The 24,407-nt window shown below is 39.1% G+C and overlaps 1 protein-coding gene across 8 annotated transcripts in view; it reads left to right on the top strand.

Annotated features, from left to right (window-relative positions):
• kazna (kazrin, periplakin interacting protein a) overlaps positions 1–24,407 on the top strand; it is a 129,841-nt gene that overhangs the window by 85,478 nt on the left and 19,956 nt on the right. For 7 of the 8 annotated variants that reach the window (XM_083920587.1, XM_083920589.1, XM_083920583.1 and 4 more), the window contains exon 3: positions 16,814–17,005. In XM_083920587.1, coding sequence (XP_083776713.1) covers positions 16,814–17,005 — 192 coding nt within the window. Of the gene's footprint in view, positions 1–1,302; positions 1,531–16,813; positions 17,006–24,407 lie in introns of those variants that run through there. The other variant, XM_083920584.1, reaches the window with a different exon arrangement.

Raw genomic sequence — 24,407 nt, forward strand, 5'->3', positions numbered from 1 at the left:
TTTTTGTCTTTTTTGATGACTAATTCTATATGTGCACTTTATTGTAGGGATTACATTTATGGTCTGACTCCTCATTCTAATTATAAGAAGCTTTATCTTTGTCCTTGCAGGCAGAATAATAAAGCCTAATTAATGCATAGGCTCACCACCTTTGTTTAAAAGCAGAGCTTCTTCTGTATGTCTACTCGCACATCATCAGTCCCTCATCCACCTGCCTACCTCAGACTACATGTCACTGCAAGAGTGGTTGAATAAAACCAGCATTGTGTGAACAAACTGAATGCACCTGGGTCTGCACTAATAGTAAAAGTCTGTTAGCTTACTTTCCATGCCAAGCAGAGAAATTAAAAAGATGTAATTAAACTAAAATGTTGAATGCTTTAAAGGATAACTTCTACATTGAAATGTAAACATATCTGGTTTATTACACTGTAATTACACAGCTGTGTTTTAATCCACTGAATGATGACAATATCTTGTGTGTATCCTATGGTTGTAGTTCTAAATCCATCCATTGTTGTGGTGCTTTGACTTACTTGACGCTTTATGACTCTCTCACGGTAGTTTGTTCAAGTTACTCAAAATTGTTAAATGACGGCCTTGAAGGAAAACAAACAAAGGCATTGGATCATCTCAATTTTTTTACTGACTGATAATAAATTCAGACAAAACAAGAGCAAATGTCACAGTGTTGTTTTGTTTTTCAAGTGTTTCCTACTGCAGTGGTCATTTAAATTGTTCTCTGGCTTTCCCTGATACCATAGGTGTTGTTTTAAAGGTATTAGCTTACTGAGAGCCTCAGGCCAGTCAACAGCTGGCAGACCTGTTGCTGTGCTGCCTGCCGGTGTTAGACTACAAACACATCGACGCTCACCTGCCTGGAAGCCCACACCTAGGCTGGGCTCCTCCCCTCATCCTTGCATTGTGTGTGTGTGTGTGTGTGTGTGTGTGTGTGTGTGTGTGTGTGTGTGTGTGTGTGTGTGTGTGTGTGTGTGTGTGTGTGTGTGTGTGTGTGTGTGTGTGTGTGTGTGTGTGTGTGTGTGTGTGTGTGTGTGTGTGTGTGTGTGTGTGTGTGTGTGTGTGTGCGTGCGTGCGTGCGTGCGTGCGTGCGTGCGTGCGTGCGTGCGTGCGTGCGTGTGTGTGTGTGTGTTTGCGTAATGTGGGAAAAACATTGTGACAGTTCCACTGAGCTCCTCCTCCTTACCTAGTTAACCATTTGAGTTAAGGGGGAGGGGCTGAGAGTACTGTATCACTGAAGCCGTGGGAGTCGCCTTGAACAGGTACACTCAGAGAGGGAAAGACACAGCGGTAGCTCCTGGATGTATTTCCTGGTGTCAACCGGGCCTGATTTTAGTGGGGAAAAAATAAAAATGGACGTGGTTTGAGTAAGAACTGCTTAAGAAAGGAGGATTTCTGGAGTTTGTCTATATCTAGCCTGACAGTCTCCAGCAACCTGACAAATCCTGGAATCCTCTGGAAAACTTCCCTCGGAGGAGGGGATGAAGTCCGACGTGGAGCAGGGAAACTCTGGTGAGTGAGTAGAAAAGACAAGTGCAGCTACATTATTAGACAGATACTATCATGTGGGTTTCGGTTCTATGCTTTCAAACAGTGAAGATACAAAGGTGGCTTAATATTGTCTTTCTAGCGGTTTCTAGAGATCAGGAGAGCTAATAGATCTTATATGAGCTTGAAGAGTGACATGTTCACGTGTTGGCGGGAGTCATGTCTGACAGCGGATCACCCAGTCAGTCACATGTATTTGTGCTGAGCCGTTGGAAGACTTTAACCTGCACTGTCATCAGAGTAGTCGTTGAGTAGTGACTCAAACATTCATTTGAACAAATAGATATTCCTGCAGTATCTTGGTTTTAATGTTAGTTTGAGCTGAGACTTTCCCCACTGTATATGCAAAGAATGAGTTGGTAGATTGTAGTAGTAGTAGTATTGATATATGGCTGTTAATGTGGGGATCTGACCTTTTACCTATAAAATCAACAGATTGAAAACTACAGCCATGAGTCACACTTTCTGATCTATTTTGGGACATATGTGTTGTGGGTTGTGAGGGAGTTTTGCTACCCATCAATGACTAGATCACAGTTTTGTACAGTCAAGTTTGTCGCCAAACAACTGAGTTTTCATGGTCATGTAAAGAAGGCATTGTGTTCTGTTTCTATTGTAAACACTGTGGTCTTGGGTTGTCGGCTACAGCTTTTAGCCTGAAAGCAGGTTTTACATTCACACAGGACCACAGACATTTTTGCTGTGTCAGCCAGACAGGTTTCAGACTACTTTAACTTGAAAGCATTAGATTACAACAACTGAGAAGTGTTGCATTTGTGAGAACAACTGCTCTGCTGTTTTGCTTCCAAATACCTGCATTTTATCTTTATACTGGTACTTCACCTGCCCTTCAACCTTGGACTTAAAATAGCCCGAACTCAGAGGTCAAAGTTCACTAGAGACAGATAAACCCTGTTTTCTGCCTGTTACATTTCGCAGAGGCAACACAGAAATGAGGAGTAAAACTGGTCAAACTGTTGTGTTTTTCAAGCACTTGGTGTGGTTTGACACAATTAGTGCTTTCAAAGCAAAACAAACACCTGGAGGCTATGGATGGCAGTCTTTGCCTAACTCTTACTATCCCAGGTGTGGTTATGGTTTGCAATTGTGCTCAGTTACTCACCTCCCCATCTCACATGTCTGTGACAGCAACTCTGTGATTATCACTTGAGTAATTTGCAGTCTGTCTTTGCAAAATGAAATTGCACATTAGTCATGCAGCCATTATTGCATGTAGCCGTAGCAGCAGATTATGTATAATCACACCTGCTGTTGATGTCTTCCAAGCAGAATAATGGAGAAATGTTCTGGTTTTCATCTTGTCTGTGTTAAATTCACATCAAAAATCAGTTCCTCAGCTCTGCCAGGCCTGCAACGACACCCCAAATCATTTCAGATTACGTTGCTCCTTTATGTCTCATGGCTGTCACTCAGAGAGTAAGCAGAGTTTCCAGATTAGTGATATGATGTCAGAGAGGTAATGACACCTTATGTGAAGCAGGCTATAAAACAGAAGCTATTGTTGGTTTTAACTGTTCTGTCTGACTGACCTGACATTACCCAGGTTTGGGTCAGGACTGTAGGAGTGAACCTCCATTTATATACATCCAAATGCACGCACATGTAAAGACATGGATGCACATGTGTGACTGAGTGCATTTCCAGCAGTTTGACAACATATTTGTGTGAGCAGAGTTGTGGTCGTAGCTGTGTAATCGCTTTATTTCACTGACAGTGCGATGGGTGAATATAGTCAGCAACTGCCTTGGGTGCTAGCTGGTTTCATTCTGACCATAGTGCCAGACATAGAAGACAATTTGGAATGAGTTAAAGATAATCAGCTCTCTGTCAGAATCAAGTCAAGGATAATGGGAAAGCAAGGGTAATTATCACGAGGCATGCTGATCAGATTTGTGAATACTTTCTGAGAGCATGAAGTAATTTTGTATTTCAATGAGGATGGACTTATTGGAGCCTTTATTATGTTCCATATATCTCTCTCCTCAAAATCTAATCACATTTACTCTAAACCAAAATCTCAGATTAATTTGATCTGCTTACTTTGTCACTTTCATAAATCAGATTCATCCCACTGCTGGCTGCTGTTTTCAGACACTGTCCGTCCCTCCTCCGCTCATCAAATATGAATGGATGGATGACAGAACTTGCTCTCTGTAAGTCACTGAAAAGGCAACTCACATTTGCAGTGACAGACTTTTCAGTCTTGCAGCCTTATTTACAGAAGCTGTCAGCAGAAGCCCTGTTCATTTCGAAAACTGGGAACACATGTAACTCCATAACCATTAGCTACATATTTCAGTCCCAGAATCTTATTGAGTATCTCAAGAGGATTGTTTCAGCATCTATGTATTCTAATTTGTCTGGCAAATCATCATTGTCACCTTGGCTTGACTTTTTGTGTGCCAGTATTTACTTTTGGCAACAGAGCATGAATGTTGACGTGTTTTTTTTGTTGATTTGAAGGAGTATATGATTTAGTCACAGTGGTAGGAGCCAGCCACCTCACATGGGTACTCTGACTCTCTATGTCCATAGTTTGATGAAGTATCCATGATATCACATTGTCTGCCCTCCCACTAGGCCCAGACTATAAATAACAGCGCTGTTATCCTACAGCACCAAAGGTCATTTCTCAACTATATGCACACAAACACGTGGAAACACATGCATAACACCTGCTTTGTCACACAAGTATGGACACACATCCAAACGCCTCTTAGTTACCCGTCTCAGTGAATCTGTTCATTCACCCAATCAGTTGAATTTTAATATGTTTTTCATGCAGTGGTTGGCATAAGGCCCTTGTTATACTCACAGGGATCTGTTTCCAAAACAGCTTGTTTATTGTTCCTATTGCATCCAAAATTGTTGCTCTGTTATCTTCTTGACTCCCACTCATGCACAGAAAGACTATTCTATGAAAATAACAGTTTATTTGTTCGCAATATGCTTAATAGCAAACCGAGGAAAATGAGGTAAACATAATAGCACAATGTTAATAATGCGTAACAATAGAATGGAACCAGAAGGAAAAAGCAGTGAAAATAGATGTTACGAAACAAGCTAAATGTTTATCGCTTGTGTATTCACATAGATGCAATTTCATATCATGGCTGAATGAATGACATGTCCTTACCAGCACAGCTCATCAAGCATAACCAGCAGCAATTATTGCCTGGCCTATTACAACCAATTAACATTCTCATCATGTTTGGTGTATGCTGTCCAGAATAAAAGCACAAACTGTAGTTTCTATCTGGAGGAAGAGCCTTAGCAAAGCTGAAGAGGGCTTTAGGGCTTGTTCTGTTTTTTTTTTAAAGCTTAATTAATTAGTTAATTTTGTAATAAAGCAGTTTAAGGTGCTATATAAATACTACATACCATGGGTTTTGTTTCTATGACAACAGTATTTTTACATAGGTAGCTGGCTTAATGCACTGCTAACAGAGAGTTGTCTACAAAGCTAGCAACTAGCATATAGTGTCCGTCTGATCTGCTCCCACAAAGGGCTTTTTTGATAAATGGGTGCACGTGTGTGTATATAGATAAGTGTAAAGTTTTATATTTTTATGATGTACAATCATGTATCGATATATACTGTATTTCTTTTTTTCTTTTTATAATTCCAATTCTGCTTCTACTCAGGCGAGTATGAAGGCTAATAAAACCAAACTTAAAGCAGCAATGCATTAGTGCAGCAACTCAGATGCAATGTAACCCTAGTTAGTTATCCCCCAAAATCGGCAAACATTTCTGCGATAACAATATCCTCAAATTGGCTCTGTGTGTATCCCGAAGCATTTATTTGCCACCTGAATGCCTGAATACTGAGAATGATGAATCGCATGGAGCTAGTAGTAAGATCAAGAAAGATCATTTTTGGTTTATTTGCGGTGTCTCCCGCATTTGTATTTTAATGGCTTCATCCATCTATCATTGTATCTACCAGCTACCTTATCTTCAATTGTACCGTCCATCCCTCATGAGCTGAGCAGCACCTCTTCCAGTTTCATGGAAACTCTGCTGCTAATCTCCATGACGAAGAAATTTGAAATGCTGTCCGGTTTATCTGTCCATCTGCAGCCTAAGAACGACAGTAATCTCACTGTTTGTGGTTTGAACGTCATAGATGGGAGAAAGACTTTATAACAAATGTATTGTTTCGACGGATTACTGTCAATTGGGGACAAGTACAGACTGTGAAAATGAGAGAGGAGCTGCTTATGTAACTCTGTAAAGGGACACCAAAAATAAAGATGGTCATGCTCAGACAACCAAAGAAAGACTTTTTGAGTTAAAAAAAATGCAAATCTGTTATTTTATTTTGTAACTGAAAAAATATGTAAAGTGAGCTCTGTTTGCATGTTTTAGCCATTCTGAGAACAGCAAAGTTCTTCCCAGTGTGGCTGATACTATCCAAAGACCCACAGGAGGGTTTTAAGCCAACAGATGCAGATCCTAGTGAAATGCGGCTGACCTCACTGCCTATCTTTTTCTCTGATCAGTTGTTTCTTACTGTCGAGCTCTGTTCCAACCCCACTCTTGCACGAATTCAGCCCCCATTACTCCAAGGACTTGAAGCATGAAATAGGCTTGCCAGCATGTGGATGTCAGATCCTGTGATGTTAAAGCGTAGACTACTTGATCGACACTGTCTGACTAGAAGGGAGGAAGTCATGCAGTGAGTGACATCGTCATTTAAATGCAGTCGATGTGAATTAAAGGTGACTGCTTCGAATTCTGTGGAATTATGGTTGTAGTTTTTACAGGAAAAGCATCAAGTCAAATCTTTGTTCGTTCCAGATTTGCAACTTTTCTCTGTTTTAAATGATTGGAATATGAATATTTAGTTTTGGACCCCATATCTGACCAAATAAACAATAAAAAGAGATCACCGTTTGGTCATGGAAATACATAGGGCCATTTTCTTATATTTTTCAGGCTTAATAATCAAATACATTCACTGACTGAAAGCTTCAGTGACAACATCATAGACTCCTCGAAACTTTAAAGCAATCATGAGTTTATATGAGGCTAAAGACCATGGGGACTTGAGGCATCCCTTCACACTGGTGTGCCATCAATATATAGCAATCTGTCTCCATATGCATTATCCTGAATACCAATATCTCTTCATCGCTCCGTTGTCTCCGTTGATACAGAATATTAGAATCTGATGGAGTGCCAAAAGGCAAGATCTGTTTTTTTCATTTTTTTTCCTTTTCATCAGGCATGACCCTGTCATCTCCTCAGGCGACACAGGGAGATTGTTCTGCTCATGAGAATTGACTAGCTAATCCAGAGCAAAGCACTCCCAGACAGAGCAGACACTGCAGGCTGCCTTCATCAGTCAGAGCTTAGGCGTTACTCCCGTCATGAGCCACTGATGAATTTGCTATCAATGGTCCATGGTCCATAAAGGGTGTGTGTGTGTGTGTGTGTGTGTGTGTGTGTGTGTGTGTGTGTGTGTGTGTGTGTGTGTGTGTGTGTGTGTGTGTGTGTGTGTGTGTGTGTGTGTGTGTGTGTGTGTGTGTGTGTGTGTGTGTGTGTGTGTGTGTGTGTGTGTGTGTGTGTGTGTGTGTGTGTGTGTGTGTGTGTGTGTGTGTGTGTGTGTGTGTGTGTGTGTGTGTGTGTGTGTATGCGTGCACACAAGTCAGAGAAAGACATTCTGACTTTAATAAATGACTCCTGCATCTCATCTGATGATGATGAAAAGGCTCTATGAAATATATTTGGCGATCTGCCCTGAATGACGTATGCAGGATCTGATGTGAAAGTATGCACATGTACTTTCAGTTTCACGAGGACCTGCATGTGAAAGCGACACATTTCACCTTAGCTGCCTTGCAGCCTTGTCTTTGCAGATTTAAAAAAACTCATTTGTTCCTCCCTCTCTTAGCAGTTTAGCAGTGCTGTTACTTTCAAAAGGCAATACTTTTCATATATCTAGTTGCTTTCATATTGAAGTTATAAATGACTTTACAATATTAGTCTGTGCAGAGTAATACATTACTTATTACACTATTTTTGCATTGCTTTCACCAAAATAATGACGATGACATCATCGGACCAACCCTAAAAAGCATAATTACAAGAACAAAACAAACAATACATAGCCAGTACAATTGATTAAAAGGCATCCACAGCAAGTAGTTATTAAGTAAAAGCACATTTAAACAATTGTGTTTTTAGCAGAGATTTATGCTCAATGCTTGTCCCTATGAAAATAAACATCAAATCAATAAATGATGGAAAGTAAAGCATATTTTGTTTTAAATAACTGGCATGGTACTTTAGGGAGAGGAAATCTGCAGACAGCGTAACAGCCAAAGTCAAAAAGTTTGTAACATCATTTGCAATGCAGTTTGTCCAGTTTCTTTCTTTTCCTGAGGACACAAACAGATTCCCCAAGGAATGAAAGGTCAGGTATGGCTGCTGTCTGCATACATGCCTGCAAAGGGCAAACATTAATCAGGACCCCATCATGCATTCAGTAATGTGTGGCAGTGTACACACATCTATCTGAATGTGTGTAGGAGAATGTTTCCCATGAATGAAAATATCTTACTATTCTAAGTATTTCTGCTGAGTTCAAATGGGAAAATTGAATAATTCATCAGATTAAAAGTTGATGCTCTTGAAATGTAATGCATTTCTATAAAGGCATCCATAATGCCATTGAGTGCATAGTATTTTCAAAACCTCTCTGTGTCATTTTTCTAACATTGTAGATTATGGATAAATCCATGAAATGCATGTGCTTCCTGGGATATAATCATTACAGGGAAATGGAACCATGTCGGAGGGGATACATTATAGCCTGGAGGCTCTCTTGCATGTAGCTTCTTACTGAATAACACAGCTGATTCTCATAGATTTTATAGGAGTTTAGCAAGTAAAGTGGTGGTTCAGTTGCTCTTTGCTCTGTCACAAAGACTGTAGGGGCAACTGGAAGAGAAGAGAGATGTGACCCTTTTAACCACCAAAATAAGCATGTACACGCAGGTTTGTCGGTAGTCTGACATTGTTTTCCTGCTTCAAAACGGACCAAGCACCGCCTTAACTTGTTTCGCCCAGCGCTTCATCCTTTTATGGCTCTGATTGGTTGTGGGTCAATCTAATTGCATCCAGAGGAATTTCGATCTGCACCATTGATAACACCCCCTGGAAATTGAAAATGAACTGAGAGGTTCCAGACTAATACACATTTGCAAATTAGTGCGGCAATGCCGGGCAAGTAAAAAGCAACGAAACAATAGAGACAGTTTACCATTTAAAATACCTTGGACTCACAATTGACAACCTCACCTTTGAACGCCACAAAAAAGGAAATCAGAGACTGTCAGCACTGTGCAAACTAAAAGGACTTCATGTTGCCTCCCACCTACTCCTACTACTATACGTCAGTATTGTTCAACCCATCCTACTGTACTGTTCCACATGTTTCTTCAATATACTCTCTGTAGAATAACGCAATAGACTCACTCAGATAACCACTACTGCCTCCAATATAATTTGCCTGAACACCCCAAATCTGCAGGAACTAAATAATATGGCCATTACATGCATTGCTCATGCAATAACCCTGGACTTTACTCACCCACTCAACTGCTACATCTCACTCCTTCTCTCTGGCAGAAGGTAAAGTACCATGAGGTGCAACGCAGACTGTTTCAACAGATAAATGTATGAAACAATGTATGTCTTCCATGCACCCCAACTGTATAACTGTTTTTTTTTTCTGAAATATGTATGTGCTGCGTTTTTCATGTGCCACAAATACCTGTCTGTCAGAAAGAAAGAATTTCCCTAAGGGGACAAATAATAAACTAACTAACTACCTCGTTCTTTTGTCCTGCACAGTTGCAGTACAACATGCTCTGCATTCAGACTATGGATAAGGTTTTACTATAAACAGACCCATTCATCTTTGCTGGAGAAAGTATGTTGTAGCCTTGCTAGTATTACACTTCTCCACAGCATAGGCCTGTCATTAAATATGAAGTTCCTCGTGCGGATGTATGTTTGAAGGAATCCATTATGTATCATGATAGGATATCATTTTGCAGTTATAGAAGCAGTATGTACAGATAATGCATCTAAATCATATTTTTATTATGTGGAATAAAAATTGAAGTTAGTTTGCCAGCCCTATTATTTTACATTGTAAAGAAGCCTGCATGCAGTATGGGCACCCATAATATAGTAGCAGCCATCATCCGCTCTATACTGCGGGCCTGTGCTGTATGTTCACACTGCAAGCTCACCGGATGAGAATTCTGTGGGAACAATAGGTCTGTTAATTGATTTTGTCTCCAGTAACGGGCAAAAATTGAACCCCTACCCCGGCTTTCCCTCCCACTCACTCTGAAGAGGGAGAACCAATCTAAAAATTTCCCCCCTCTAGACACTTACTGTCATTCCCTATCAATTTTCGACCTCCAATCCCATTCCAGCCAATTCCAATTTCAGCTGCCTCGTAGCCACTGGACTCTCTGACAGATTGCTGGACCTTTTGCAACTTTGGTTTCTGAGTCCGGCTGTTTTTATAAAAGTGGGAGAGGAGTAACTGGAAGAGGGAAGAACAGTATGACGGTTTGTAGGAGACACTGGGAGTAACATGGAGACAGAGAGAAGCCATAGTTTGTTACTATGGAATTAGAATTGCAATATCCGAATAGTTTTTGTGGAGCGAGAAGTATAGCGGATTAAATCATAAAAATTCAGGGTTTAAAAAGTGTTTACACAGAGTAGGAAGAAACCTTTGTCATTTCTGGGGGGGAGGCTTTTTTTCCCTTCTAAAATGTTTTTCAACATTTAGTACAGGAGATGATATATGTTGAGTCCCCAAAGAAGGGCTGCTGGTTTTTTGGAATAATTTTATGACTGGTTTCTAACACACTAAAGCTGTTGCACAAAGGCTGCAGGATTATTTAGGAAGACAGTTTCCACCATTTTGCTTAAATCATACAAATAGGAAATGACACTGATCAGATTCATAATTCACTGGTACCAACTGCATGTCAGCTGATGCATGGCCACTATTATGCAAATGCACACATTTAAGCAGTCACTTACATCTGGGGCCGGGGATGGAGATTTTATTTACTATTTCAATGAATCATAATAACTAGAGGTGATCCTGTTTACAGAATTGTAAAGGAATGGAGGCAGATGGAGGGAGGGTCAAAGAATGCACATATTTCTTTTCCAATCGGGTCAGAGACAAAGATCGGTAGTCATTAGCCTCAGTTTAATCCCTGTGGCATTTCACTGTTGCATAAGAACGGAGAAAAACATTAAGCCCATACTATTTAAAGAAACTCCATGTTCACTGTTTTGTGTATTTCGGGATTTTAGGAACAGAAATGCAACCGCTAGTTTTACTTTATACTGAAATACCTTTATTGATGTATCTTTTCCCCTTGTTAATCATTTCTCTATCTTTTCTTATGGACTATTTGCTAGCTTGTAGTGAAACCCCTGGCTTTCACCTAATCGGCAGCTCCCCTTGGTTTAATGGAGTTATACAGTGAGTTTTAGCTAATTGTTTAGCTACTGTCACCCTCTGTTAGTTAGTTACTATTTTTGTCTCACTGTTCTTATTCCGTCGTCTTCCGGCAGCTGTTTTCAGTGGAAAAAGCTGTAAAAACATACTGTACAATACCTGCTCAGCACCAAATGACAGTTAGTGATGAGTTGGTGAACATCTATAGAGCCACGTAGTAGTTTGTCCTCACAGTGTGACTGTTCAATAAGCGGTTCTTGTTAGCCTGTCTGATCGTTTGACTTCTGTGTTTTAGCAGTAGACCATGCTGCCAGATGTTAGCAATTACTTAGGTGACAACAATATTATCATAAATGATGGAAATAATGGTCAAATATTCCAAAATATAATACTGTACTGTATACGCCCTTTAAGTTAAATCAAACTTCCCTACTGTATTTTTCAGATTTCTGTTGTAGCTGTCATTCAGGAGCAGAAAATGTCTTTCCTCTGTCAGCTAGTGGGTAACATGAGGTGTTGGAGGCTGAGCTAACAGCAGAGAGTAAGCAAACATTCATCCCTGATGCTTCCTCTCATCCCTACTAGTACAGAGGTTGTGATGGCAACAGAGTCACACCACTGCAAACTTAAACACTGTGTGCTCACAGTCCTACACGCTGACAGAAACATCTTTTTATATTTGGTGTCTCTATATTTTCTTTTTGGGAAAAGAAGTAATTAAGGCTAGAAGGTTGTTGTTGACAGTTGAGCGGGAGTGCACCTAAAAACAGCAGCCTTGGTTGAGATGCGTAACATTTGACTCGGTGCTGTGTTGAAATTATTTCATGAATACAAAATGAGAAACATAGTCCTATTATTTTCCTCTCAGGGTTTTTTCTTTCACTAAGAAATAACTCAAGGTCCATGTTGACTATGAATACCAGCTCTTTCTTTTACTTACATTATATCTATGATATCTCATGCTCTTTTTCATTGTTTTATAATGAAGTTGTTCTGTCTCCCAAACCCTTTCAATCAATAAAAACACATTTTTTGTTCATACGTTACGTTTCATAGGGCTTTGAGATATTTTACAATGACTTCTCTATATCAGATGTGTTGCACATTATTTTATGAACTTCAAGAAAACCACATGATGGCTGCAAGAATGTGTTTGTTTATTTGCGTATATGTATTTATATATAATATTTTAAAAGAAAAAGCTAATGAAATGTGTAACATAAAAAAATGGGAGGCAAATATAATACCTGAAGCAAGTAACAAGACTATGTTAATTTGCATACGTATAAGCATGCCAAATTATGAACCTCACACTTTCCATGACAAACTTTAAAAGACGCTGCATGAAGGACACATTGCACCTATCGGTACTGTCATTTGTAATGCAGAGCTTGTAGTGCATGCTTTTTGCCAACCTAGAGACGTTGCAGACATTGAAAAATAGGCAGCTGTCTTTGCTCTCCCCAACGCACCCCCCCACCCCCCCAACCTCATGACTGTTTTATCTAGAGAGCCCCAGCACTGTGCTCGCCGCCACAACGCTGGAGAAGACAATAACCACCTTTTTCAACCTCACACACGATGCTAATAACTACTGTCACATACTTAGACATTTCATCTTGCATTTCCGATTATAGATGTTGAGGATCCCCTTACTGGTTAAGTGCACGTATTTAACATCATCATCCCTGCAGATAGTTTTCGCTGAAGACTGCCTGGTTGTCTTATTCAGTGTTATGACATGTAACTGACTCACTGAGTGTTTCATTTAAATCAGTTTGAGGATGTAAAATCCAAAATCTCCATATTTTCCATAGCATTCTGTTCATTATGAAGAATCTCTGTCCCTGTGAATATTTTGAGAAGGGGTGAGAGATGGTATATTTTTCTGCAACATATTCTGTACATCATGCATACAGTATGCACTTTAAAAGTAGGAATTCATGTTCAAATAGTACGTGTTATGTTTTTCATGGTAGTTGTTGTTGTTGTGCTATAACACTTCCATGGTAACACCTCAGTCTAGCACTGACTTGAGAACTGACATCTCAAAACTAAGTGCGGTAGGATTGAAAATGCTTTCAGGTGTTTGAAAGCTATGCAGTTACAATTTGAGTGCTGCTCTTATGCTCTCCTGTGGAGGGTGAATGCAGTCTCTTTGGCCTGCTGTGACAGATTAGACAGGTGTGAAGTTCAGAAAGGCATGTAAATTATTGAAATTGATACCACTTTTAATACACAAAGGTAATCCGAAGTACTTTATATAATGCCATAAGACGATAAAACACAAATTTAAAGCAAAGATACCATTTTAAAACTAGAAGGACACTCGGAACACACAGAGTGCAGAGATCTGCCCAGACATGTCCAATCTCAGAGGGGTTAATGCAATGTGAATTTTCTCATTCGGGAACCCATTCTGAAGATTGCAGCACAAATGCCCTATCGCCTAATGTAGACAAAAGTAAAAAATTATTTGTATCCGCCCCATGTTTCAGATTTAAAAATTGGGCCAGTTGGTCTAATGTAATCCGCCCGTTTTATTCACATGCAGTGGAGTATACAAAGGCTTTTAGCAGTTCAAGTAACTGAGAGTGTTATATTATATGGATGTAAGCTCTACTGTATGTTGCATCATAACCAAATTATATATTTCTTTTGTTTAGTTGGGACAATGAATGATTAACAAAGAGCTATCACTAGACTGCTAAAAGACGTGTTCCCTGTCTGTTACCTTGTTAAAATTGTATTTATTTGCAGTTTTTCAATGTCCAACTGTGATAAACAGCAGGAAGTATAAAATGACAATTTAGCAGTTTGCAGCAACAAGTGAAGTTTCCTCTCTTTGTTGTAGCAGTGATGTCGATTTTAATTATAATTATGTTTGGTTCATTACCTTTCCTTCTACAGTGATCAGTCTCACAGCTGGAAATTGTGGGAGATTTTAAATCAGTGTCTCTATATTTTGCATTCATATATTTGTACTTGTGACTTTATCAGCATTTTCTTTAAACATGTGAGGCCCCAGTTATCAAAGAAGCAACTCAATTCTATAAATGAGTGTGTGTCATATAAACCTTATTTATTGGCTGGCTATCAAAGATAAAACCCATAATATCAGTGTCCTTTATTTATGACTCCGTTTTGCTCCATTTGCGCAATCAATACATGCAAACCTAATGAACAACTTATCAAATCGAGTCTGTGACTATAATAGGATTTTTAAACACCAATGAACTGTATCTTCAAGTAGGTAGTTTCCAGAATGGGCAAGCTTTTTGGTTTGCCAATAAGGGTGTTGCTGCTTGAGTTGCTCCATAAAATGTGGTTCTATTATCGGGTCCATTAAGTATACCTCGGTGCAATGACACTCCAACGTTTTTCTCTCGACCCTTCTTCTAATAAGCCCTTTTACATTCCATTTTCGTTATTTTAGCAGCCCTTATCCTCGGACACTTACATTTAGTCAGTGAATACAAATTAAGGGACTCAAAAGCCCTGGGAAGCAGGTGAATGTTGTGCAAGCAGTGAACTGGTCTAAAAGGTTCATTTTAGTTTGAGGGGAGGAAAGGTGAGAGCTAAAGTGATCCATGTGGTGCTAAAAAATGCATCAGAGCAAGGCTGCATACACCACATATCCTCCATTATAGTTTTTTGTCGATGTTTGTTGTAGTGTTGAACCGTCTTTGCTGTCCTCATGTAGCATATCAATCACAACTGTGGGCGCTTGATGGGAAGACAGGAGTATGACACCAGATATGCTATTAGAGGAGTGTGAAATGAACTGTTGGTGTCATGGCCGAACCAAATTATCAAAGATACATGTGTCATTCACACAGCAGACAGTCCACAACATACAATAACAATAAATGTGTCAATAAAGGTGACACATTTACGGAATACACAGACAAATAGAGATACTGCCTGTGTGAAGCGTATCATGTTCACTTCACATGCAATATTTTAAGTCCTCGCTTGTGATATTGTCATGGGGAGCATTATATTCGTATTTACATTTTGACCAACGAATGCCTTAATTTCATGTAAAAAAAATCCATGTGTGCTTCAAGGACCAACAACCATCCTGTTAACTGACTTACATATATTTTAAAAAGTGCACAAATCAGAAATCCTAACTGTGAGGAATTGCAATGCTTGTGACCAAAATTTCCTTTCGTCTTTCCATTTGTCAGCTTTTTGAATTACAGTTCAGGGTTGAGGCTTGATTATAGTCCAAAACTGATGAGTACACAGACAGCTGGAGACACCACTGACTCACAACAAATTGGCGCTACACAGATGTCCACACAGAACCAAGTGTTCACCCTCTGATGACAACATTTAAGTCACGCAGTCCCTAGCCGACCCTAGCCGACCCTTGCCCACTAGCAGATGCAGACAGTATAATTTTAGCTTTACTTTGTAGAGATTTGTGACACTAGAGGTTCAACTTTAGTAAAGGATAGCCCACTGTACACTCCAGTCTGCACTTAAAAAAATAAAATTCAAAACCTTTATTATCATATGCACAGAGCTCTAGTTGCACTATACAAAAACATTTTTAGAGTACTGTCCTCTCTGAGATATGAAATAACAAAACCTTACGAAAGAGGCTCAATTATTGCTAATTATGAGTGGAGAATACTGGACTATAATAGCCAGAAATTGTTTGGTGAAAAATGTTGCTTAATATTTTTTAAATGATAATTTACAGATTTCTTAATCTCACTGATTATGGTGAAAGAAACCACACAGTGTTAAATAGGATGAAAGGATTATTTCCACTGATGCTCTGCAGACTGCACAGCAACTGAATTGATGCACTGATACTGTGTGTTGATCTTTACTATATATTTTCACACAAAAATAATTATAATCATCCAACCTTTACTAAAAAGTTTAACTGAAAATCTGTATTCTGTCATGAATTCTTCTGTTGCTCTCTGAGTATTTTGGCATTTTCTGTCTCCTATTCCCAGTTGTCCCATTCATCCCTGATTGATTTTATTTTTTCAGACGGTAATATTGGAGCTGGGATGAGGGAGTATGAAGTGTGATTCATGAGACACACTTGATTGTGGAGCCGTGCGAGATGGGGCTGAGCAGTTTTCCTCACCCTACCCACCCTAGAGCATATTTATTAGATTATATATTTTGTTTTATAGGTTTGGTGTAATAACTTGTAGTGTGATATTTGTCTATTTTGGCTTGTTTAGTACATTAACAAAATTAAGTGAGTGAAGTATCTACTGCTGGTTCTTTGAAACTTTTCCAGTGAGTCAAATTGTAAGGAAAAATCTACTTCTCTCTGCATTTTATTGTTTGTGTCTTTGTGACAACGGCAGGGAGGTGCTTAGTCACTAAATGCTAAATGGATTTCTCTCCTTTTCTCATAATTCCTGCCAACACTGAGCAGGTTCAACAAGCAGCAGCAAAGATTCATTATAATATTAATGTCTTGTCTCTTCTCATCTACTGGACCCCACCCACCTTTGTGAATCTTATTACCCACAGTACTTTAGCGCTGCAGTTATCTCAATTACAAATGAAACCATGACCTCCTATAGTGATGTTAAATCGATTTTGCATTTCAGACATAACCAGCTCACCATCTACAGTGTTGCGAAATAAAAATCACAAACATTTTTCCAGAGAATATATTGGGCCATGTTTTGATGTCAGCTTTTTAAAGCTCCATTTTGTTTCTGTGTGTTGTAGTCTTGCTGCGTGAGGAGGTGGCCCAACTCCAGGAGGAGGTGCACCTGCTGCGGCAGATGAAGGACATGTTGAGTAAGGACCTGGAGGAGACCCAGGGAAGCTGCTCGGCCGATGTGCTCTCCGCAACCGAGCTCCGTGTGCAGCTGGCCCAGAAGGAGCAGGAGCTGGACCGAGCCAAGGAGGCTCTGCAAGGTAAGGACCTCTCCAGTGAACAAGAAGCTGTGTGTGTGTGTTATTTAAAACATTAACATCATTATTAGTGTAAGATATGGGAAATGATACTGCAAGGGATAAGAGATCAAAATTATTAGTGGTTCCTATTAACAGTTCAGTTCAGAGGTTTGCAAATATTTTTTCCTAAACATAAAGATGCCCCAGTGGTCTAAGACATGCCATGGGGTTCATAGGGACCTTTGCTGCATTTCATACATCTCTCTCTCTTTGCGTTTGTTGTTCATGTTTACTTTCAACTGTCAGAAAAAGGCAAAATTGTCCAGGACATCATCAAAACAGAATTAAACATGTTTTACAACATTGTGTGAAAAAGCTTATTAACAAACAATAAAGCATAAACAGTAAAACACATACAGTAGTCTTTTGCTACAGTTAGAAAGGACAACTGCTATCCATCAACTGTACATTTGAACAAATGTGTAAATACAGAAAGCCCTAATTAATGAACACAACAAATTGGAAGCATGCAAAACACAGTGAAGCTATTCTCAATTCCTGCTCAAAGAAATTGGACATCCTGCAGCAACATTCTCTAAATGTTCTCTGATATTTTCTCTCATTTTTATGTTAAGAGAAAAAATAAGAGAACCCAACTCCACACAATAAGTAACATCCAAATATGCTCTTACCCAGGTCTTCTGTGTGATGGAAGGTTTTTAATAGTATAGGAGTTGCCCCCTAAACGCGATTAAATTAAATAAACTACATTTTAATTTTATTATATGATATTCATGCGTTTTTTATGTTCCTCAAAATTAAATCATATGTTTCCTTGTGTTGAACAAACATCATTCATCATCACATTTGTGTGTTTCTTATCTTGTATATTTTCCTAAATCTGGTGTTAGCCAAGAGAAGTGCAAAAATGAGAAAACACTGGTAAATCCCAGAAATCAATGGGTAATAACAAAATAAGCACAAATCGTTAACAACAATAAGAATAAGATATAATAATAATAATAATAATAATAATAATAATAATAATAATAATAATAATAATAATAATAATGGGAAACTTCTTCATATATATATCACTTGCTGCATGAGGCCCATTCTACGGTTTAATTTTGCCGCGAGCTGCTTTGTAGCCACTCAGAGAAAACCTGCTGCGTTTGCTCCATCTAGCCTTACACCAGTGCATTTTTACTTGTTACCATAATGTTGCCATGAGTGTCTATAACAGTGTGGTTAATGCTGCCCATTAGCTGCATTATGGTCTAGTAGCATGTTTTCCGCTCGAGAGATAGAATGGTATCTTGGGGTGAGAAAGGACACAGAGGCTTTGACTTTTCAAAAAAGCTGATTCATGCTGCAGGCAAAACATGTCGCTCTGTTCCCGCTCTGCACCAACCATGTTACAGAAGCTCTGCTCTGTCCCCACTGTATGCTGGTATCTGAATTTAAAGATGAAGGAAGATGTAGTTTTTAAAAAGAAACAAAAACATATGCATGTATTAGCTTTATCCAAACCTTTTAAATTGATGTTTATTACAGTTTTTTGGGTTAACTTTTTTGAGTCAGATTTCACCAGTGTTGGGAACGTTAATTTTCTACATGAAATAGTTTGACGTTCACAGATTTTATAATTAACTAGTTCAGTTCATAATTCAAAATTCAAAATGATGAACTAAGTGCACGGTTCCAAAAAATGAACTAGTTCCTAGTTCTTTTTTTTTTTAAATATGTTGCTGCAAGCTATTCTTTTTCAACATTATTGCCACAGTGTAGAACACAATATAAAACAACAGGCAGCAATTATTTTATCAGTTTCAACACTAAAACTATGCATCGGATTTCATCTTCATATATCATTTTGAATCCTTGTCCAACCAGGATTTACATTAGAAATGAGGGGACAGCATTCCCCCATTGTTGCTTTAACACTTTGCTGCTGTCCATTCAGTCCACACATGAGCAGCTGCAGATGTCACACCTACAGTATATTCTCAAAACCATGAGGAAAAACTTTCTGCTTGAATGGTTCTTTTTTTAATGAGGAATTATAAAAAAAAGAAAAGAAAAGTAATTCCTTAAGGTGCAAATGTTTTTTAATTTTCATAATTTTCCATTTCAGTACATAATAAAAAGGAACACTGAAATCTTATGGTTGAACTTGAAATTGATTTAATGAAAGCTGGGCTTTCCACTTTACATAAAGGCTACAGAAGAAATCTGTTAAACTGAGAGAGCGTTTACAGTAATGTTCATCAGGCAGAATACAATACGTTCAGTTCACTTTCCCCCAAAATATGAATGATTTCATGAACTATCTTTCAATGAACGCTCATTCAATGAACGCGTTCAGTTCAACACTGGATTTCACAGTTAGAAGAAATTAGGCCTTGACTTGGACCTGGATGCTGTGAAACAGCTGAGACTATTCCTGAATCACAGGAAGGACAGAAAGTTTTATTTGAGAGAGGAGGTATGGCAGACCCCATTGCTAGGTGTGACGCATTATATGAAAACACGGGATTGCTGGATGTAACAAAACCAAAAACGCTCCATTAATGATAATGGGCATAAATGAGCAATGAAATCTATAGGCCTGATCATAGACTTTAGTCTCTATTATATACTTACTGCTATTTCCCAGCTTGGGATCAATAAAGTATTTCTATTCTATTCTATTCTATATGGCTGTTGAACGACAGTAGTTATCAAGCCAGGCTTTTCCAGTCTTGACATGAGCATGTTCACACGAAAGGGGCGGGGTTTGCAGCATGTGACCAATCACAGACATGGAAAACAGAGCGACTGCAGAGCAAAGAGCCAGCTATAATTAATTAAACAAATACAAAAAGGTTAAACACACAAACCAGTTGAAAAGCAACACAGTTATAGCTGCTAAATGCAGGAAAGACAGCTGACAAAAATAGACTGTGAATGTATCAATAAATAGGTTATTATTATCAGTAAATGCAAATCGGGTGACCGTTTTTAAAACAAGAATAAAACAACCTAATATATGTCTTCTATCACACTACCATACATGGTAGGCTAAAGGACGATGTTCATTTCACTCATTCATTCATCTACAACCCTAAATGGGGTCTTGGGGGGGCTGGAGCTGATCGCAGCTGAAATCGGGCGTGAGGTGGGGTACATGCCATCGTCTATCACAGGGCACAGAGAGACAAACAGAGACATACAACAATTCACACTTACATTTACACCCACGGCCAATTTGGAGTAATCAATGAACCTCACACATGCATGTCTTTGGGATGTGGGAGGAAGCCGGAGAACCCGGAGAGAACCCATGCAGAGAACATGCAAACTCCACACACAATAAATAAGAAAAGGATTAATATGTGATAGACTTCCCATTTAGTCTTCCTATTAATAGTGTCCATGAAATAATACATTCTGCAGCACAAAGCCAAAGTTCCATACGGTGCACACCAGCGGCATCATACAGCAGCGGCTGTGAAGGTTGCGACAGACAAAAGTCATCACTGTTGCATTTTTTCAGTTGCCAAATATTTTAGTGTCGTGATTACTTTTTTATTTTTGGCGATACTGCGTTATGGCACCGGGTGAAAGATGTGAGCACATCTCTAACCCCTCAAAAATAAGTACATTTCAGCTTCCTCAGAATGTCTTCCCTAGGGTGTAACCTCACTCTGGGTCTGTTCTGTCGGGCACAACCCTAAGTTTTTAAAAAGTGCTTCAAGAAAATAACATGAAAGTGGAATGCATAGAATGCATGACATAATAGTATAAAATCACCCAGTGAATAATGACAATAATAATAATAATAATAATAATAAAATAATAATAATAATAATAATAATAATAATAATATAATCATAAGAATAAAAATAAAGTTAATGTTTAGTACAAATTTCCATTCTGACCACTGCTCTGTATCTTTTTTTTGCATGAGTTAATGTGTAATATACTTAAATATTGCCTTCACAGAGACTTTGCACAGGGTAAAGTAATGAACAAGTTCTGCTAGGCAGTGCACAGTGGATTGCAGGGCATCAAGCAAAGATGTCATCAGCGTGGCAGTGAATCATTCTTTTCAAAGAATAATCGCCCATGGAATGAAGCAGTGCACAAACCCACCATTTGGTATCAGACAAACACACAGTATGCTGTCAGGGGATTCAGTCGCTGCGACATTTCACTTGACACTTGCAGCCTACGCTTTTTGGAAGAACTGAACAAAAAACAAAACAGACTGGGACAGAGTAGAATAAAGCCACACATCAAATAAATACTTATCTCTTCATCAGTGGGATGTTTGGCTTCCTGAACAGACTGCACACAGGCTCATATAGAGACTGTATGACTCAGGTCTGTTAATGAAGACCAAAGCCTTCAGAGCTCAGCAGGCACCAACAGCAATCAGTGGCTAATGAAAGCTATATACAAGGGGACTTTGGTCGGCTTATTCGGTCCAGAGACGTTAAGCAGGGTGGATCTGATTTGCAATTAAGATGTGGTATGTGAGAGGACAACAGGAAATTGACTGTTGTCATATTCAAGTTTGGTTCTGTTGGAGTAGGTTCAGAGAGGCAAATTGAAGCGTCTCAGCTATGTTTTAATTGGTTTTGCTCTTAAAGCAATTTTGTACGAGCAATAAAGCAGGAATTGATGTTCAGTAGGATTTTTGGCCAGAGAGTGGCCCAATGAAAAATAAAATATATTTGCATTCAGTGGTGAAAGCAGCAAGATTTCTGAATAATTTATGTTTTTCATTGTTATTTTCCACATGGCCTGGCCCATATAGCAAGAGCTGGTTCCCAGCTCTTTTGTGAGTCCACAGTTGTCACACAGACTCAGAGGATGCTATTTTTAAGACCGCTATGAACAGCCAGCTATAGTACAAGCTGGCTTTTTGCTCTTTGGTTGCATGTGGTGGGTTGCAGCTAGTGAGTTTTGTCTCCAGCAATATTTACAGTTGTTTCTAAGCAGAAAGTGGACACAAATCTGCGATCTAATTTTCTTGTTTGCGTCAGCTTCTTCCACCAGTTGCATTCATGTTAGCCATGGTACTGTACTGAACAGTACTGGTTATAATTGACAGCATATTCTGTGTATGTTTTAATGTTGATGAGCATTCACAGGCAGGCCAGCCCCGACAGGGAATTAACAAAATAGGAAAAGGTTAGTGAGGTAATGGCTAAATGTTTTATGAAAAGTGATATATATATGCAATTAATTAAAATTTTAGGGTGAATATGAGGAAGCAGAAAAATCCTTATTTTTCGTACAGTAGGTAAGAATGCTAAAAACATTGTAATGCACTGTGGGCCAGATGTAGATAGAAGTTTGAGAAGGTTTCAAAATGTTTCTGTTTTTGAAGATCAGCTGCAAAAGGTCGTCCACATCTGGCCAAAAGGTGATTTGCAATTATTAGTTATCGAGCGAATGGGAATTACAGCAAGGACTTGGCCTTTAGTTATCATGATTATAGTTTCAAAGCATGTACAGGGTTGAATCGTTAGGTGTTAGGTCCCAGATCACTTGATCACTCCCACAGAAGCGGATATATATTTCTAATGTTCCTGAAACCCTCAGCATTCTTTGTCTGGTGACTTTTTGTGGTTGAAGGCTTTTCAGACTCAGTTGCAGTTGGAAATAGTTGGGTTTTGAATAAGGCCAAATGTTCTTGAGAATACCTCATTAACAACAGCAATTCCAGTGTGCTGCCAATTGATTGGATGTTGACTCTGTTTGACTTTCTCTGGTTTTCACAAGGCTGACATATTGTGAACATCCCACCAGATGCTCTGGCAAAGTGTTTTTCTCAAAGAAGAATGAGAGCGATGTTTGGAGAATTTAAGAGCCCTAGGGGTTTTTATTGAAGTGCTACCAACATTTATTGTGAACAGAGTAGCTTTGTGTACTTTAGTTTTCATTTATCTATTTTCCTGTGGTTCTGCTTTGGATGAAAAAGCGAAAAGCTGGACTGAAGAAGTAGCTTGAATGAAATGCATCATCCCCTCCCTTACGGACCTGCTTCCTGAGATGATACCTGTTTACTTTGGGAATGGTTCACAGAAACCATCGCCACTCCAGCCTAGGTTCAGAGGGTTTGCAGGTAAATTACATGTAGATTTTCTGGTGCCTATGAATAGAAAATGTAAACGCAGAGAGGAACACTACTTGTCAGTCTGTTATTCTTCATTTTCTCTCTTCTCTCTTCCCTTTGTCTCCCCTTCTGCCTTTGTCTGGTGTGATGCCCACACCATTTCAATGTTAAGGCCTGATCTCACTCCCACTGTGTGCCAGACATTAGTCTGTGAACACTATAATTGTAATCGTGGGTAATTGCCAACCTATCTCAATAGCAGGTTTGTTATGATGCCTGTGGGCATTCAGTCGGACAGAGGAGCTGCTGCTTGGAGTGATTTCATCCTCCTGACCTTTTTATACGATCTCCAAAGCCTACAAGGTGAAGGAACTGTGAGAATACACCGTAGTTTGTCTAATGCAATTGCACTGTTCTGAAAAGGAGTTGTAGGTTTACTCAACTCTTATTTAGACTTTTATCAGCAAAGTCGTGTGTAATGAATTTTCAAAGTATGGCTGGCCCTTTCTGCTGTTTTTAATTAGCTATTTCCGCTTTGGCAAACTACCACACTGGGACTTCTAGTCAATCCAGAGCTCAAATGAAAGCAGCAGACAGCTCTAGTATGTATCATCAAAGCACAGCCCACTCTGTTTCGTGTCATTTCATGCTACACCGTACTCTGAATGCAGCTCTCTCCTTGACTACAAGGTCTCTTCCCTCACTAGGTGTTTAAATACCAACACACACACACCCAGGGCAGCCAAATCTCATCATGCTACTTAACCTGATTACATTAGTAAAAAAACATTTGTTGCGGTTTTAATAGTGTCTTTCATTTGTAAGCAAATTAAGGCTTTTTCTCTATTTAAAAAAATGAATAAAAAAAGGACGCCAATTGAATTTTGTAAACCAGAAGAAAATCATTCTCAGCTAATTTGTTTTCACAAATCTCTTGTGATATTTACTCAACACTGGCAGCAGCTTTCATGAAAACAGGTAATGAGGATGGTTTTGCTGTTTCACCTCAATCTGTTCAAACTGGATGGTCACGAGTGAGAGTTTGGATCACAGTGGCCTCCTAGTGGTGATCAAGTGCGCCTCAGTTAGACAGAGAGACATTGTATCAGAAACTATGTGGCAGGTGACCCACTCTTTGCACTTGCCTGTTACAGTGGTGTTACACACGTGCACGCAATTCGGCTCAGCCTTTTTAAAGATTACAGTGCCAATAAATGATCCAGTGAAAACAGAGAGGTGAGTAATGAGGTGATGTAATGGGATCAAAAAATGATCCTCCCTTTGATTCCCTGATGTTTCCGTTCTGCTGCTTAA

The sequence above is a fragment of the Echiichthys vipera genome (genome assembly GCF_963691815.1).
Source record: "Echiichthys vipera genome assembly, chromosome: 9".
Classification (NCBI taxonomy): Eukaryota; Metazoa; Chordata; class Actinopteri; order Perciformes; family Trachinidae; genus Echiichthys; species Echiichthys vipera.